The sequence below is a fragment of the Leucoraja erinacea genome, chromosome 27 (assembly GCF_028641065.1).
Source record: "Leucoraja erinacea ecotype New England chromosome 27, Leri_hhj_1, whole genome shotgun sequence".
Classification (NCBI taxonomy): Eukaryota; Metazoa; Chordata; class Chondrichthyes; order Rajiformes; family Rajidae; genus Leucoraja; species Leucoraja erinaceus.
In genome coordinates, this window is record NC_073403.1 from 7076602 (window position 1) to 7090756 (window position 14155).

At 46.5% G+C, this 14155-nt stretch overlaps 1 protein-coding gene across 5 annotated transcripts in view; it reads left to right on the forward strand.

The window, feature by feature from the left end:
- The window catches only part of tbkbp1 (TBK1 binding protein 1), a 110326-nt gene that overhangs the window by 8435 nt on the left and 87736 nt on the right, over nt 1-14155 (forward strand). For 3 of the 5 annotated variants that reach the window (XM_055656951.1, XM_055656950.1, XM_055656955.1), the window contains exon 2: nt 9513-9763. In XM_055656951.1, coding sequence (XP_055512926.1) covers nt 9536-9763 — 228 coding nt within the window. In that variant the 5' untranslated portion in view covers nt 9513-9535. The remainder of the gene's footprint in view (nt 1-9512; nt 9764-14155) is intronic. The other 2 variants (XM_055656954.1, XM_055656953.1) reach the window with 1 other exon arrangement.

The following is a 14155-nucleotide window of genomic DNA, read 5'->3' on the forward strand; positions in this document are numbered from 1 at the left end:
ACAAAAATGCTGGAGAAACTCAGCGGGTGCAGCAGCATCTATGGAGCGAAGAAAATAGGGGACGTTTCGGGCCGAAACCCTTCTTCAGACTGATGGGGGGTGGGAGGGGAGAAGGAAGGAAAAACGGGAGGAAGAGGAGCCCGAGGGCGGGGGGATGGGAGGAGACAGCTCGAGGGTTAAGGAAGGGGAGGAGACAGCAAGGGCTAGCAAAATTGGGAGAATTCAACATTCATGCCATCAGGATGCAAGCTGCCCAGGCGGAATATGAGGTGCTGTTCCTCCAATTTCCGGTGTTGCTCACTCTGGCAATGGAGGAGACCCAGGACAGAGAGGTCGGATTGGGAATGGGAGGGGGAGTTCAAATGCTGAGCCACCGGGAGGTCAGGTTGGTTATTGCGGACAGAGCGGAGGTGTTCGGCGAAACGATCGCCCAACCGCCGCTTAGTCTCCCCGATGTAAATCAGCTGACATCTAGAGCAGCGGATGCAGTAGATGAGGTTGGAGGAGATACAGGTGAACCTTTGTCGCACCTGGAACGACTACTTGGGACCTTGAATGGAGTCGAGGGGGGAGGTGAAGGGACAGGTGTTGCATTTCTTGCGGTTGCAACGGAAAGTGCCCGGGGAGGGGGTGGTACGGGAGGGAAGGGAAGAATTGACAAGGGAGTTGCGGAGGGAGCGGTCTTTGCGGAAGGCAGACATGGGGGGAGATGGGAAGATGTGGCGAGTGGTGGGGTCACGTTGGAGGTGGCGGAAATGGCGGAGGATTATGTGTTGTATTTGCCGGCTGGTGGGGTGAAAGGTGAGGACCAGGGGGACTGTCCTTGTTGCGAGTGCGGGGATGGGGAGGGGGGGGGGGGGGGGGGGTGGCGCAGCGGCACAGTGGTAGAGTTGCTGCCTTACAGCGTCAGAGACCTGGTTTCGATCCTGACCAGGGTGCTGTCTGTATGGAGTTTGTACGTTCTCCCCGTGACCGCGTGGGTTTTCTCCGGGAGCTCGGGTTTCCCACACTCCAAATATGTATAGGTTTGTAGGCTAATTGGCTTTGGTAAAAATTGTAAGTTGTACCTAGTGTGTGTGGGGTAGTGTTAGTGCACGGGCTTCGCTATTCGGCACGGGCTCTGTGGGCCGAAGGGCCTGTTTCCGTGCTGTATCTCTAAACTAAACCATAAGGCCTGTAGATCATTAACATTTTAAATAATTTTCTTATTTTATGATCAATAAAACTAATTATTGAAAATGTTATTAATGAAAAAAACGAACCTAACCCCAGATAGCGAGTAATAACTGAGAATAATTTTGTGTTTGTTTTTTCTTTTCAATGAGATTTCTTATTGCACCAGTTATTGCAAGGTCAGAGCTTCTCCAACTTGGGCCCTTGTAAAATTGTAAAATTGTCCATCATGTGTGTGCGTGTGTGTGTGCGTGCGTGCGTGTGTGTGTGTGTGTGTGTGTGTAGGATTGAGCTAGTGTAATGGGTGATTGATGGACTGGTCGGCATGGACTTGGTGGGCCTGTTAACTTGCTGTATCTCGCAAGTAAATTCTGGTTATAATTCACTGGAAAGTTTTGAATTGTATATGGTTGGTTTTCTTTGCTCACCTTTAAGGATTCAGAGAAAACATTTGCGCTTGTCATTGTTTTGGTGCCTTTAGCTGGTTAATCACCTTGAAGAAAGCCCACAATTATGTGGCATCTGGTCTCGGATGAAATACTAACTTGCTGTAAGGAAGCTAAATCATCTGTCTCCAGCCCTTCATCACACTGTCACATTTCTTTCTCTGGCCACTGTCTCAGGCAGGTTCCGGTTCGATTCTGGCGTCTGTATAAACTCCTATTTCCTTCCCATTAAACCTGGATCATCACAAACATCCGACCAATCGGCCTCAATACAACAAAACAATTAAAATATTTATCTTTGCTTTTGCTACACGTAGACTTGTTTACAGAGTCATAGAGTCTTACAGCGTAGAGACAGGCCCTTCGGCTAACTTGCCCACACCAACCAACATGTCCCATCTAGACTAGCACCACCTACCTGCATTTGGCCCATATCCCTCTAAACCTATCCTCTCCATGTACCCGTCTAAATGCTTTTCAAATGTTGTGATAGCCCCAGCCTCAACTTCCTCCTCCGGCACCTCTTTCTTTATACCCACCACCCTTTGTATAAAAAAAAGTTACCCCACAGGGTTTAAAAGCAAATGCTGGAACTTTTCGATCGTCTTCTGTGGACGGAGAAACCAGTTTACATTTTGGGTCCCAATACATTATCTGGCTTATTTTTCCATGTATGCTACTTAACTATCAAACCCAATGACAAAGTCCAATGTCCACAATGCGGAAGAGATGAATTGGACAGTACCCTCACTTATGGAAGGACCATTCAGAAGCCTGATAGCAGTGGGGAAGAAGCTATTCCTGAGTCTGGTGTTATGTGGTTTCTATGCCAAAATATCTAAACCAATACCGGAAAATCATTTTCGTGTTCGTTTAAAAATAAATAAATACATTTAAAAAAAAAGATATATATATATATATATATATATTTAAATGATTTTTTTTTTTAAATGAACAATTAGATTTCTGGTTTGGCGACCAGTTATACCAACCCCTTTGCCTCTTACTGACCTTGGGCCCTGCCCATTTAGTTTAGTTTAGAGATGCAACATGGAAACATCACCAAGTCCACGCCGACCATCGATCACCCAATCTCATGTTCATAAGTTCTAGCAGCAGAATTAGGCCATTATGTCTACTCTGCCAATCATGGCTGGTCTATCTTTCCCTCTCAACCCCATTCTCTTGCCTTCTCCCCATTACCCCTGACACCCATACTATTGAAGAATCTGTCAAACTCCACCTTTTAAAAATATCCATTGACTTGGCCTCTACAGCCAATGCATTCCACAGATTCGCCACCCTCTGACTAAAGAAATTACTCCTCATCTCCTTTCTAAAGGAACGTTCTATAACTAAGTCTCTGGTCCTGGGCTCTCCCACTATTGGTGACATCCTCTCCACATCCACTCTATCCAGACCTTTCACTATTGGGTACGTTCGAATGAGGTCCCCCCTCATCCCTCTACTTCACTGATCCTTCCTGTACGTCCTTCACTACCTTCCTGTCTGCTTCAGTGTCTGATTTTTTATTTTATTTTTCCTATCCCTTTGCTCGAGGGTCTGCATGGCTCAATTTCCACCCAGATCAGACTGTATATAAGTTTGCTTGCTATGTGCAGTTTCTTCAATATTCTGGAGTTTTGGTTAGTGAGAACCGAGTCACTGTAAATCCGCAACCAGGAAGTGAAAGTGTAAGAGGAATAGCTATGGTGCAACTGAAACCACAATCGGTATCAAACCCTGAGCCTGGCTTTTTGCAGTGAATAACATTGGGTTTGACTAGATGCCTGAAGACATCAAAACCTTTCTTGGAGAATCCCAGATGGGTTGTGGAGAGATGGATGATCAAGAAAGGTTTATGAAACATTTTGTTCACAAATTCATAAGTGATAGGAGCAGAATTAGGCCATTCGGCCCATCAACTCTACTCCGTCATTCAATCACGGCTGATCTATCTTTCCCTCTCCACCCCATTTTCCTGCCTTCTCCCCGTAACCCCTGACTGCCATACTAATCAAGAATCTATCAATCTCTGCTTTAAAATACTTGTGGTGCCAGCAGCCTCCACCTACAGCCCGGTATCTTTTTGTTTTTTTGTTTATTTAGTTATGTTAAAAGTGTATTTTTTTGTGTTTTTTGGTGTTTTTATGTGGGGGAAGAGGGCACTGTGCAGGGGATACCGTCCTTCAGCCGCTTCCTGGTGAGGACGCGACTATTATTCGAGTCGCGTCCTCGCCCCCCCCCCCCTCCCCCCACAGCGGCCTACCTACCTGGATTGGCGCGGCCTTTCCTGCCGGGATCGACTGGAGCTCCAGCAGCGGCGGGACAGCGCTGGAACATCGCGGGGCTGGCGATGCCTTACCGGGGGTCGCCGTCTGGAGCCCGGAGTGCTGGACCTGCTGCACCAACATCATGGAGCTGCGGTTTGCGGAGCTCCCAACGCGGGCGGCGCTGACTAACAACGCGGGGTCCTGCGACTCTGCCCAGCTCGGCCTGTGGACTCAGGAGCTGCAGACTCCGGCAGCGGGAGGCGGCTGATCAGGAGGTCCGGGCCGCTGAGGAGGAAGATGCTCACCGTCGGGGTTCGGCGTCAGCGTTCCACCAGCCCGGCGTGAGGGCCTGAACATCGGGCCGCCCGGGGCGGCGACTGCGGGTGCTCGGAAGGCGCCGACCACGGATGGACACGGAGGGGAGGCTGGCTGGACTATGGTGCCTTCCTCACCTGGGTGCCATTTATGTTATGTTGTGTTGTGGACTTTCTGTGTTTGTGCTTTTGTTAAATTTTTAATTCAATTTCAATTTTATTTTTAATATGTTTTATTATTTATTTATTATTTATTTTTATTATTTTTCTTGTGATTTTTTTTAACGATACTGCTGTACGGGAAATTTATTTCGTTGTCTCAAAGTGAGGCAATGACAATAAAATTTGAATACAAGAATACAATACAAAATATCCATTGACTTGGCCTCCACACCCTTCCGTGGCAATGAATTCCACAGATTCACCACCATGTGACAAAATAAATTCCTCCTCATTTCCTTCCTAAAGGTACGTCCTTTTATTTTGAGGCCATGGCCTCTGGTCCTAGACTCTCCCACTAGTGGAAACATCCTCTCCACATCTACTCTATCCAGGCCTTTCACTATTCAGTAAGTTTCAGTGTGAAACTCACCCTTCTAGACTCCAGTGAATACAGGCCCAATGCTGTTCTTATGCAGATTTTATTCAAACATGCAGGAGAGATGGGTGGTGGCAGGAACCTTGTATGCAAACCTATTGATTTATGGTCACCAAGTTGCAGTACTTGGTATAATGTGTAGAAAGGAACGGCAGATGCTGGTTTAAACCGTGATAGACACAAAATCCTGGAGTAACTCAGCGGGTCAGGCATTTTCACTGGAAAAAAGGAACAGGTGATATTTCGGGTCGAGACCTTTCCTCAGGCTGTGACACACAATGCTGGAGTAACTCTGGTGCATCTCTGGTGAAAAGGAATAGGTGATGTTTTTGGGTCAGACCCCATCTTCAGACCAGATTGAGGAAGGGTCCCGACCTGAAATGTCACCTTTTCTTTTTATCCAGAGATGCTGCCTGACCCACTGAGTTACTCCAGAATTTAGTGTCTATCTTTGGTATAAACTAGCAGTGAATAGTCAAAGGTACACAAAATTGCTGGAGAAACTCAGCGGGTGCAGCAGCATCTATGGAGCGAAGGAAATAGGCGACGTTTGGGGCCAAAACCCTTCTTCAGACTGATGGGGGGTGGGGGGGGGAGAAGGAAGGAAAAAGGGAGGAGGAGGAGCCCGAGGGTGGGGGGATGGGAGGAGACAGCTCGGGGGTTAAGGAAGGGGAGGAGACAGCAAGGGCTAGCAAAATTGGGAGAATTCAACGTTCATGCCATCAGGACGCAAGCTACCCAGGCGGAATATGAGGTGCTGTTCCTCCAATTTCCGGTGTTGCTCACTGGCAATGGAGGAGACCCAGGACAGAGAGGTCGGATTGGGAATGGGAGGGGGAGTTGAAGTGCTGAGCCACCGGGAGTTCGGGTAGGTTATTGCGGACTGAGCGGAGGTGTTCGGCGAAACGATCGCCCAACCTCCGCTTAGTCTCCCTGATGTAAATCAGCTGATATCTAGAGCAGCGGATGCAGTAGATGAGGTTGGAGGAGATACAGGTGAACCTTTGTCGCACCTGTGAATAGTCAAATATTTGTGGATCAGGCAGCATCTGGGGAGGGAATGGACGGATGACTCTTTGGGTGGGGACCCTTCTTCCGACTCCCCTGTAACTCTGAGAAGTTTGAGATTGGTGATTAGGATTTAAAGTTGCAATGGGAAATCAACTTCAAAGGTCTATTTTTAATCATTATATACAGAAAGGAAACCATCAGCAAAGTCAGGAAAAAGCTTGTATCTCTGCCAATTGTGGATAACTCTTTCGTTCCCAAATGAATTTATTTCTAACTTAGGAAGAATTTACCTTGTAGTACAAAATATTAGTTACAGTGGAGAAATAGGGTGGGTGACGTCTGAATTTTAACTTTTAGTAAGTTTTGTTGCGATTAATGGCAGTGACTGGCAGAAGAGTGGGGAGGCTGGAGCAAAGGGGAGTCAAATGTTTAGTTTAGATTAGAGATACAGGGAGGAAACGGGACCTTCGGCCCACCGCGTCTGCGCCAATCAGCGATCCTACACATTCGAGACAATTTTTTTACCCGAAGCTAATTAACCTGCAAATCTGCACGATTTTTGAGTTTGGGAGGAAACCGGAGCACGCGGAGAAAATCCATGTGGTCACGGGGAGAACGTACAAACTCCGTACAGACAGCGCCCGTAGTCAGGAATGAACTCTGGTCTCTGGCGCTGGAAGGCAGCAACTCTACTGCTACGCCACTGTTCTGTCCAAATTGGCAGGTTAAAATACAGTAAGATAATATCAAAGACAACGACGCAAGGCTCACTGGGTGGATATTTAATATCTCCCTGGCTTCATTTGAAGAGTAGACCCGTGAAGATGTAGAGACTCTTTCTCTCTGGGTTGTGTATGGATGGAATGAGACTGATCGAAGTGACGCAGATCTAGTTTCCTTTGTCAGCCCTGGAATGGGAAGAGTTAAAAGCAGCAAACATCATTGTGAGCTTTGCTTTCGGTTTGAATCTAGCGGGATTGCAACGTTACTGAGGGAGAGCTGTACCATCAGGGCTATCAGCCTTGAAACGGGACGTTAAGTGGGCACAGGTTGTATGGCTGTTGTCTCGAAACTCTGAGTGAATGATCCTGATATCCGGTGCTGTCTGTGTGGAGTTTGTACATTCTCCTTGTGGCTGCATGGGTTTCCTTTTAGTTTCCTCCCCCATCGCAAGGACGTATGGATGGGTAGGTCGATAGGCCGCTGTAAATGGCTCCCAGCGTGTAGCTAAGTGGTAGAATGCGGGGGAGATAATGGAACATGGGACTAGTCCACTGGCTGCTTGGTGGCCAGTGATTTCTCAGTGGGTTGAAGAAACTTGTGTAAAACTCTGACTTGAACTTGACTCTGCAGCAGAATGTAATAGCCCTGTCCCACGGTACGAGTTCATTCCAAGAGCTCTCCCGAGTTTAAAAAAAAAATCAAACTCGTGGTAAGCACGGAGAATGAACGTAGCGGGTACGTCGGAGCTCGGGGACGTCTCTTAGCGGCTCGTAACGCTAACGGCAGGCACTCGGGAAGACTCGCTAACTGCAGGTAAGCACGGAAAGACTTGTGAAGATTTTTCAGCATGTTGAAAAATGTCCACGAGAGCCCCGAGTACCGACGAGTGGCTATTACCGTAAATCTCCGAGTTCGAATCAGGGCAAACTCGGGAGAGCTCTTGGAATGAACTCGTACCATGGGGCAGGGCTTTGAAAGTTTAACCTGAGCGTTAATTTTTTTTACACAAAGGGCGGTGGGCGTATAGAACGAGCTGCCAGAGGAGGTAGTTGAGGTAGTTGAAACATCATTATGTTTAAGAGATATGTGGACAGTTACATGGATAGGATGGTTTAGAGGGATATGGGCCAAGCACGGGCAGGGGGGACCAGTGTGGTTGGGACATGTTGGTCGGTGCGAGCTAGTTGGGCCAAGGGGCCTGTTTCCACGTTGTATGACAAAGACTGTATGATTGACCGCCACGGTCAGGCAAACGCCTCCGTTGCCATGCAGTGAGAACGGAGAGGTTGAGAAGGACTTTCCTCCCAGAGGCAATTCGGACTGTAAACGCCTTTCTCACCAGGGACTAACTCTACAGAACGTTTTTCCTTCTATTATTTATTATGTAAAAGAATATGTGTGTTACGATTGTGTTTATAATTTGTTTGGTTGTTTTGTTGTTTGTCTTTTGCACAAAAGTCCGCGAGCATTGCCACTTTCATTTCACTGCACATCTCGTATGTGTATGTGACAAATAAACTTGACTTGACTTGATTCCTATGGGATAAGTTTGTGGAAGTTCTCCAAGTGTTCTGGGCAATCTCCATCCCTCAACAAACATCACGAGCAGAGATGATTTGGCCCTTATCACATTCCCGATTATTAGCGTTTACTGTGCATGTATCATCTGCTGCATCCTGTGTGGAAAGATTGGACAGACTGGGCCTGTATCCATAGTTTAGAGGAGTGAGAGTGAGCGAGAATGAGTGTATGAGATTCTGCGGGATGCATGTGGACTGGACGTCCACTCTTGTGGTCAACTCCACAACCAGCGGTCACTATTTTAGAATAAAGATTTAGAGATACATCATGGAAACAGGCCCTTCCATCCATGGAGTCAGGCTGACCCATATACTAGTTCGGTCCTACACACTAGGGACACTTTTACAGCAGCAGATTAACCGACAAACCTGCTCATCTTTAGAATGGGGGAGGAAGCCGGAGCACCGGAGAAAACCCACTTAGTCCCAGGGAGAAGGTGCAAACTCCACACGGCCAGGATTGAACCCAGTGTCTCTGGTGCTGTCAGGTAGCAACTCTACCGCCGTTTAAGACAAAGTTGAGAATTTGTTTTTCTGGAACTGCCGGTGCTGGTTTATACTGAAGATAGACACAAAATGCTGGGAGTAACTCAACGGGTCAGGCAGCATCTCTGGAGAGAAGGACTCTATCTGAAAGTTTCTGATCTGAAATGTCACCTATTCCTTTTCACCAGAGACGCTGCCTGACCCGCTGAGTTACTTCAGCATTTTGTGTCCATCTAAGAATGTGAATAGTTGCTTTCCGAGAATTATAACTACTATTAATTCTAATTCACACATGCACTGACTTCACTGCCCAACACGGACTTCCATCTGTATATATGTATATATGTATGTAGCGCCGCAGAAATTGTGCACCTATTCCCACCCCCATCCCCCCCCCCCTTCTCCCTTCTGTTTTTTGTTTTTTCTGTTTCTTGTTTTTTGTGCTAAATTGTATGTATGCACTGAGTACGAGCAGCTTTCAGTTTCACTGTACATGTATAGTGACAATAAATGGCATATCTATATCTATCTTGTTTTGTTGATAACAACAGGGAAAGAGGCCCTTCGGCCCACCTAGTCCATGCCGACCAGCGATCACCCCATTCACTAACACTATCCTACACAATAGGGACATTTACAGTTTTTACCAAAGCCAAATTAACCTACAAACGTGTCCGTCTTTGGAATGTGGGAGGAAACTGGAGCACCTGGGGAAAACCACGCGGTCACAGGGAGAGCGTACAAACTCCGTACAGACTGCAAGCACAGTCATGATGGAACCTGGGTCTCTGGCACTGTAAGGCAGCAACTCTACCACTGCGCCACCGTGCCGTCCCAAACTAGAACACAGGATAGGTTTTCTGCTTGAATAAAGGGGAGGCTGATTTGTAATTGTCTCTCACTTGTAGCAGTTTCCCGATGACGGCCTACTATGGATTCTTACAACTTCTTCGAAGAAGATATCAGTATTCTGGAGCAGGAGGGACTCCACGATGAGGAGCTCTGGGTGGAGACGCCCAACACTGACCTTACAGGAGAGGAACACTCCGCGTCCCACTTTGCCCTGATCACCGCCTACAACGATATCAAGCAGAGGTTGATCGGGATGGAACGGGACAACTCCACTTTGAAGAGGAAGCTTCGACAGTACGATCTCAAGGTAAATCTCCTCTCCGCAGCAGATTTTGTGATTTAGAAAAAAACAATTTTTTTTTTTGTTCGTTGCTGTGAAGCCCCACAGATGAGGATGTTTGGTTTTTGTAAAAGTGGGTGGTTTTGCAGATAGTGAAGATGGCTGTGAAAAATTGCAACAGGACCTTGATCGATTGGCCAGGTGGGCTGATGGAATTCAATACAGAGAAATGTGAGGTGTTGCAATTTGAAGGTGTTGCAGTTCTAATCTAAAGTAGGTATGAATGGTAGAGCTCCGGGTAGTGTTGTGGAGCAGAGGGGTCTAGGTGTGCAGGTGCATGGGTCCTTGAAGGTAGATCAGGTAGTCAAAAAGGCACATTGGCCTTCATCAGCCAGAGTATTGAGTATAGAAGTTGGGAAGTTACGTTGCAGTTGTATAAGGCGTTGGTGAGGCCGCATTTAGAGTATTGTTTTCAGATATGGACACTATGTTATAGGAAAGATATAGTCAAGCTGGAAATGGTAGAGAGAAGATTTACGTGGATGTTGCCAGGACTAGAAGGTCTGAGCTATAAGGAGAGGTTGAATCGGCTGGGACTCTATTCCTTGCAGCGCTGGAGGATGAGGGGTGATCTTATAACAGTGTATAAGATCATGAGATGAATACATCGGGTAGATGCACAGCGTCTCTTGCCCAGAGTAGGTGAATCAAGGACTAGAGGACATACAGTAGGTTTAAGGTGAAGGGGAAAAGATTTAATAGGAATCTGAGGGGTAACATTTTCACACAAAGACTGGTGGGTGTATGGAACAAGCTGCCAGAGGAGATAGTTGAGGCTGGGACTATCCTAACTTTTAAGAAACAGTTAGACGGGTACAAGGATAAGACAGGTTTAGAGGGATATGGCGCAAATGCGGGCAGGTGGGACTAGTGTAGCTAGGACACGTTGGCCGGTGTGGGCAAGTAGGGCCGAAGGGCCTGTTTCTACGCTGTATCACTCTATGACATTTTGGCTTTCTTCCCAACCAATTGTTCAAGCGCTTTTGATTGCAACATGCGCCTTAATTTAGTTCAACAAAGAAACTGACAAGTTAATAAAGAACTTATTGCCGTGAAGTGTCCTATCTCAGTTGAATATTCCTCTGTGTATTAAAACATGAGCTGCCCATGTGCTTTTATTTTTGGCAGCACGATCGTGGCAAACCTAAATGCAAGGTTTACAGAGAATGATAAGTTATCTAGGGCGGCGCAGTGGTAGAGTCACTGCCTTACAGCGTCAGAATGATGGGTCTGAAGAAAGGTCTCGACCTGAAACGTCACCCATTCCTTGTCTGCAGAGATGCTGCCTGTCCCGCTGAGATACTCCAGCTATTTGTGTCTATCTTCAGATCACATATACCATACATAGGTACAATTAGTTCAAATTCAAGTACAATCGATAGAGCAAAGGGGAAGACACAGAGTGCAGAATATAGTTCTCAGCATTGTAGTGCATCAGTTCCATAGACAAAATGTGGGGAAGTCCATCAGTTTGATGAAGGGCACTGATCTGAAACGTTACCTGTTCATGATCTCCAGCCTTTATGTATAACCTGCCAGGTACCTAGTCCAGCTATTTGCGTCTTAAATGACATTGAACGGGTTTGATTGAGTTTAGAGATACAATGCGGAAACAGGTCCACCGAGTCTGTACCGACTAGCGATCACCCCATACACTAGTGCTATCCTACACAATAGGGGAAACTTACAATTTTACCAAAGTCAATTAACCTACAAACCTGTGTTTAAGAAGGAACTGCAGATGCTGGAGAATCGAAGGTTACACAAAAAAGCTGGAGAAACTCAGCGGGTGCAGCAGCATCTATGGAGCGAAGGAAATAGGCAACGTTTCGGGCGGCCCGAAACGTTGCCTATTTCCTTCGCTCCATAGATGCTGCTGCACCCGCTGAGTTTCTCCAGCTTTTTTGTGTAACCTACAAACCTGTACTTCTTTGGAATGTGGGAGGAAACCGGAGCACCCGGAGAAAACCCACGCGGTCATGGGGAGAACGTACAAACTCCGCACAGACAGCACATTGTCAAGATCGAACCTGGTTCTCTCCCTATGAGGCACCAATTTTACCACTTGAAAAGAATAATTGAGAAGAAGGCTCTCGAACCGAAACATCACCCATGCCTTCTATCCAGAGACACTGCCTGGCCCGATGAGTTGCTCCAGCATCTTGTGCCTATCGTTGCTGCCCCTGATCGTGATGAGTTGATTTGTTTGAGTTGAAAGTTTGGGCAAAGTCAGTAATATACCAGCAAAATTAATGGACTGAATCACCACTCATATTTAGTCACATTGCTGTCCTCCACATGGAGCTCCATGTCACGCAGGGAGTTTGGCCTCTGCTTCAGCAGAGCGGTCACGGTGGCGCAGCGGTAGAGTTGCTGCCTTACAGCGAATGCAGCGCCGGAGACCGACCGGGCTTCGATCCCGACTACGGGTGCTGTCTGTACGGAGTTTGTATGTTCAGAAACAGCTTTTCCCCACAGCCATCAGGCTATCGAACTCAACTCAAACAAAACTCTGATCATTAATAGCCCATTATCGGTTTATTCGCTGTTTTATTTATTCATGTGTGTTTATACAATGGAATATGGACACACTGATCTGTTCTGTAGTCATGCCTTCTATATTCTGTTGTGCTGAAGCAAAGCAAGAATGTCATTGTCCTATCTGGGACACATGACAATAAACTCTCTTGAATCTTGAATCTTGAATCCCCATGACCTGCATGAGTTTTCTCCAAGATATTCGGTTTCCTCCCACACTCCAAAGACGTGCAGGTTTGTAGGTTAATTGGCTTGGTGTGGGTACAGGATAGCATTAATGTGCGGTGATCGCTGGTCAGCACGGACCCGGTGGGCCGAAGGGCCTGTTTCCGCGCTGTATCTCTACACTAAAGTTAACAAAAAAGCAAGAGGTTCCTTTGTTAGAGTTGAAGCTACAATTGAAGCACTGGGGGCCAGCAGGGGAGCTGGTGCTCAAACCTAAATATAGCACGGTGTATGTGAACGGGATACGCTGTGATCTGTGTGAAAGTGGGTCAGTTTGTGAACTCCTCGATTACCTGAGACATGAGGATCACCCAGCAAACCCGGGCAATCAGCCAGTCAAAATCTTTTTCTCCTGAAGGGGAGTTTTAGCGCGAGGGAATGAGCAAATAGGTGTTTGGGTAAGCAGTAACCGAACTGCACAAGCAAAAAAATTTTTAATTCACAAACACATTCAAAGCCAGAATAGCCAAAGGGCTCAGAAGATCATGGCTCCAGTTCGTGCAGCTTTCGATTGTAGCATTAACATTCTTATTGTCTGATTTCAAACTGTGTCTTATCAATGAATAATGAAACCTTCACCAGCCATCCTCCGATATCTCTATTCTAAAATTCTCACTGCCATTGAAAATGGCTTTGAAAGCTGAGAGTTGAGTTTGTTTTGGTCTATTATGGTCACGTGGACGGAGGTACAGTGAAAAGCTTTTTGTTGCGTGCTATCCAGTCGGCAGACGAACGACACTGGGTACCGAAACTCAGCGGGTGAGGCAGCATCTATGGAGCGAAGGAATAGGTGACGTTTTGGGTCAAGACCCTTCTTCAGACTGATACCTCCCTTCCCTGAGATCTATAAACACAAGGCAAAGGTTTAAGCTGAGAGTTAGGAGATTGATAGGGCATTTGGAGAATAATTTTTTTCATCCACTGGGTAGCTGAAATTTGAAACGCATTGCCCGAGGGGGTGGGGCAGGCAGCAACTTCATAACATCTGATTGGTATTCAGATGTGCACTTGGAAAGCCGTGGCATAAAGGCTGCCATCTGAGTGTGTTTAGTTTAGATATGTTCTTCAAGACTAGTCAAGGGTGTTTCATTTTTCCGTTCCATCCACAGATGCCGCCTGACTCGCTGGTTATCTATATCGCCAGCACTTTGTTTATGCTCAAGATTCTAGTATCGACTGTCCCTTGTGACGATCAGTTTAATTTAGATTAGTTTTATTATTGTCATGCGTACTGAGGTACAGTGACAAGGTTTTTGGTTCTGTGCTGTCCAGTCAGTGAAAAGACTATACATGATTACAGTCAAGCCTCCAACAGTGTACAGATATAGGATAAAGCAAATAACATTTAGTGAAAGGTAAAGTCTGATTAAAGATCGCCCGAAGGCCACCAATGAGGTAGATAGTAGCTCAGGACTATTCTCAAGTTGTAGATAGGATGGTTCAGTTACCTGATCATCTTCTTAAGGGGCTGTCCCACTTGGGCGACCTAATTGGCGAGTTTTAAAGAGTTAAAAAAATGACATGTTGAAGACCTCCTTCGACTATAGAAACATAGAAACATAGAAATTAGGTGCAGGAGTAGGCCATTCGGCCCTT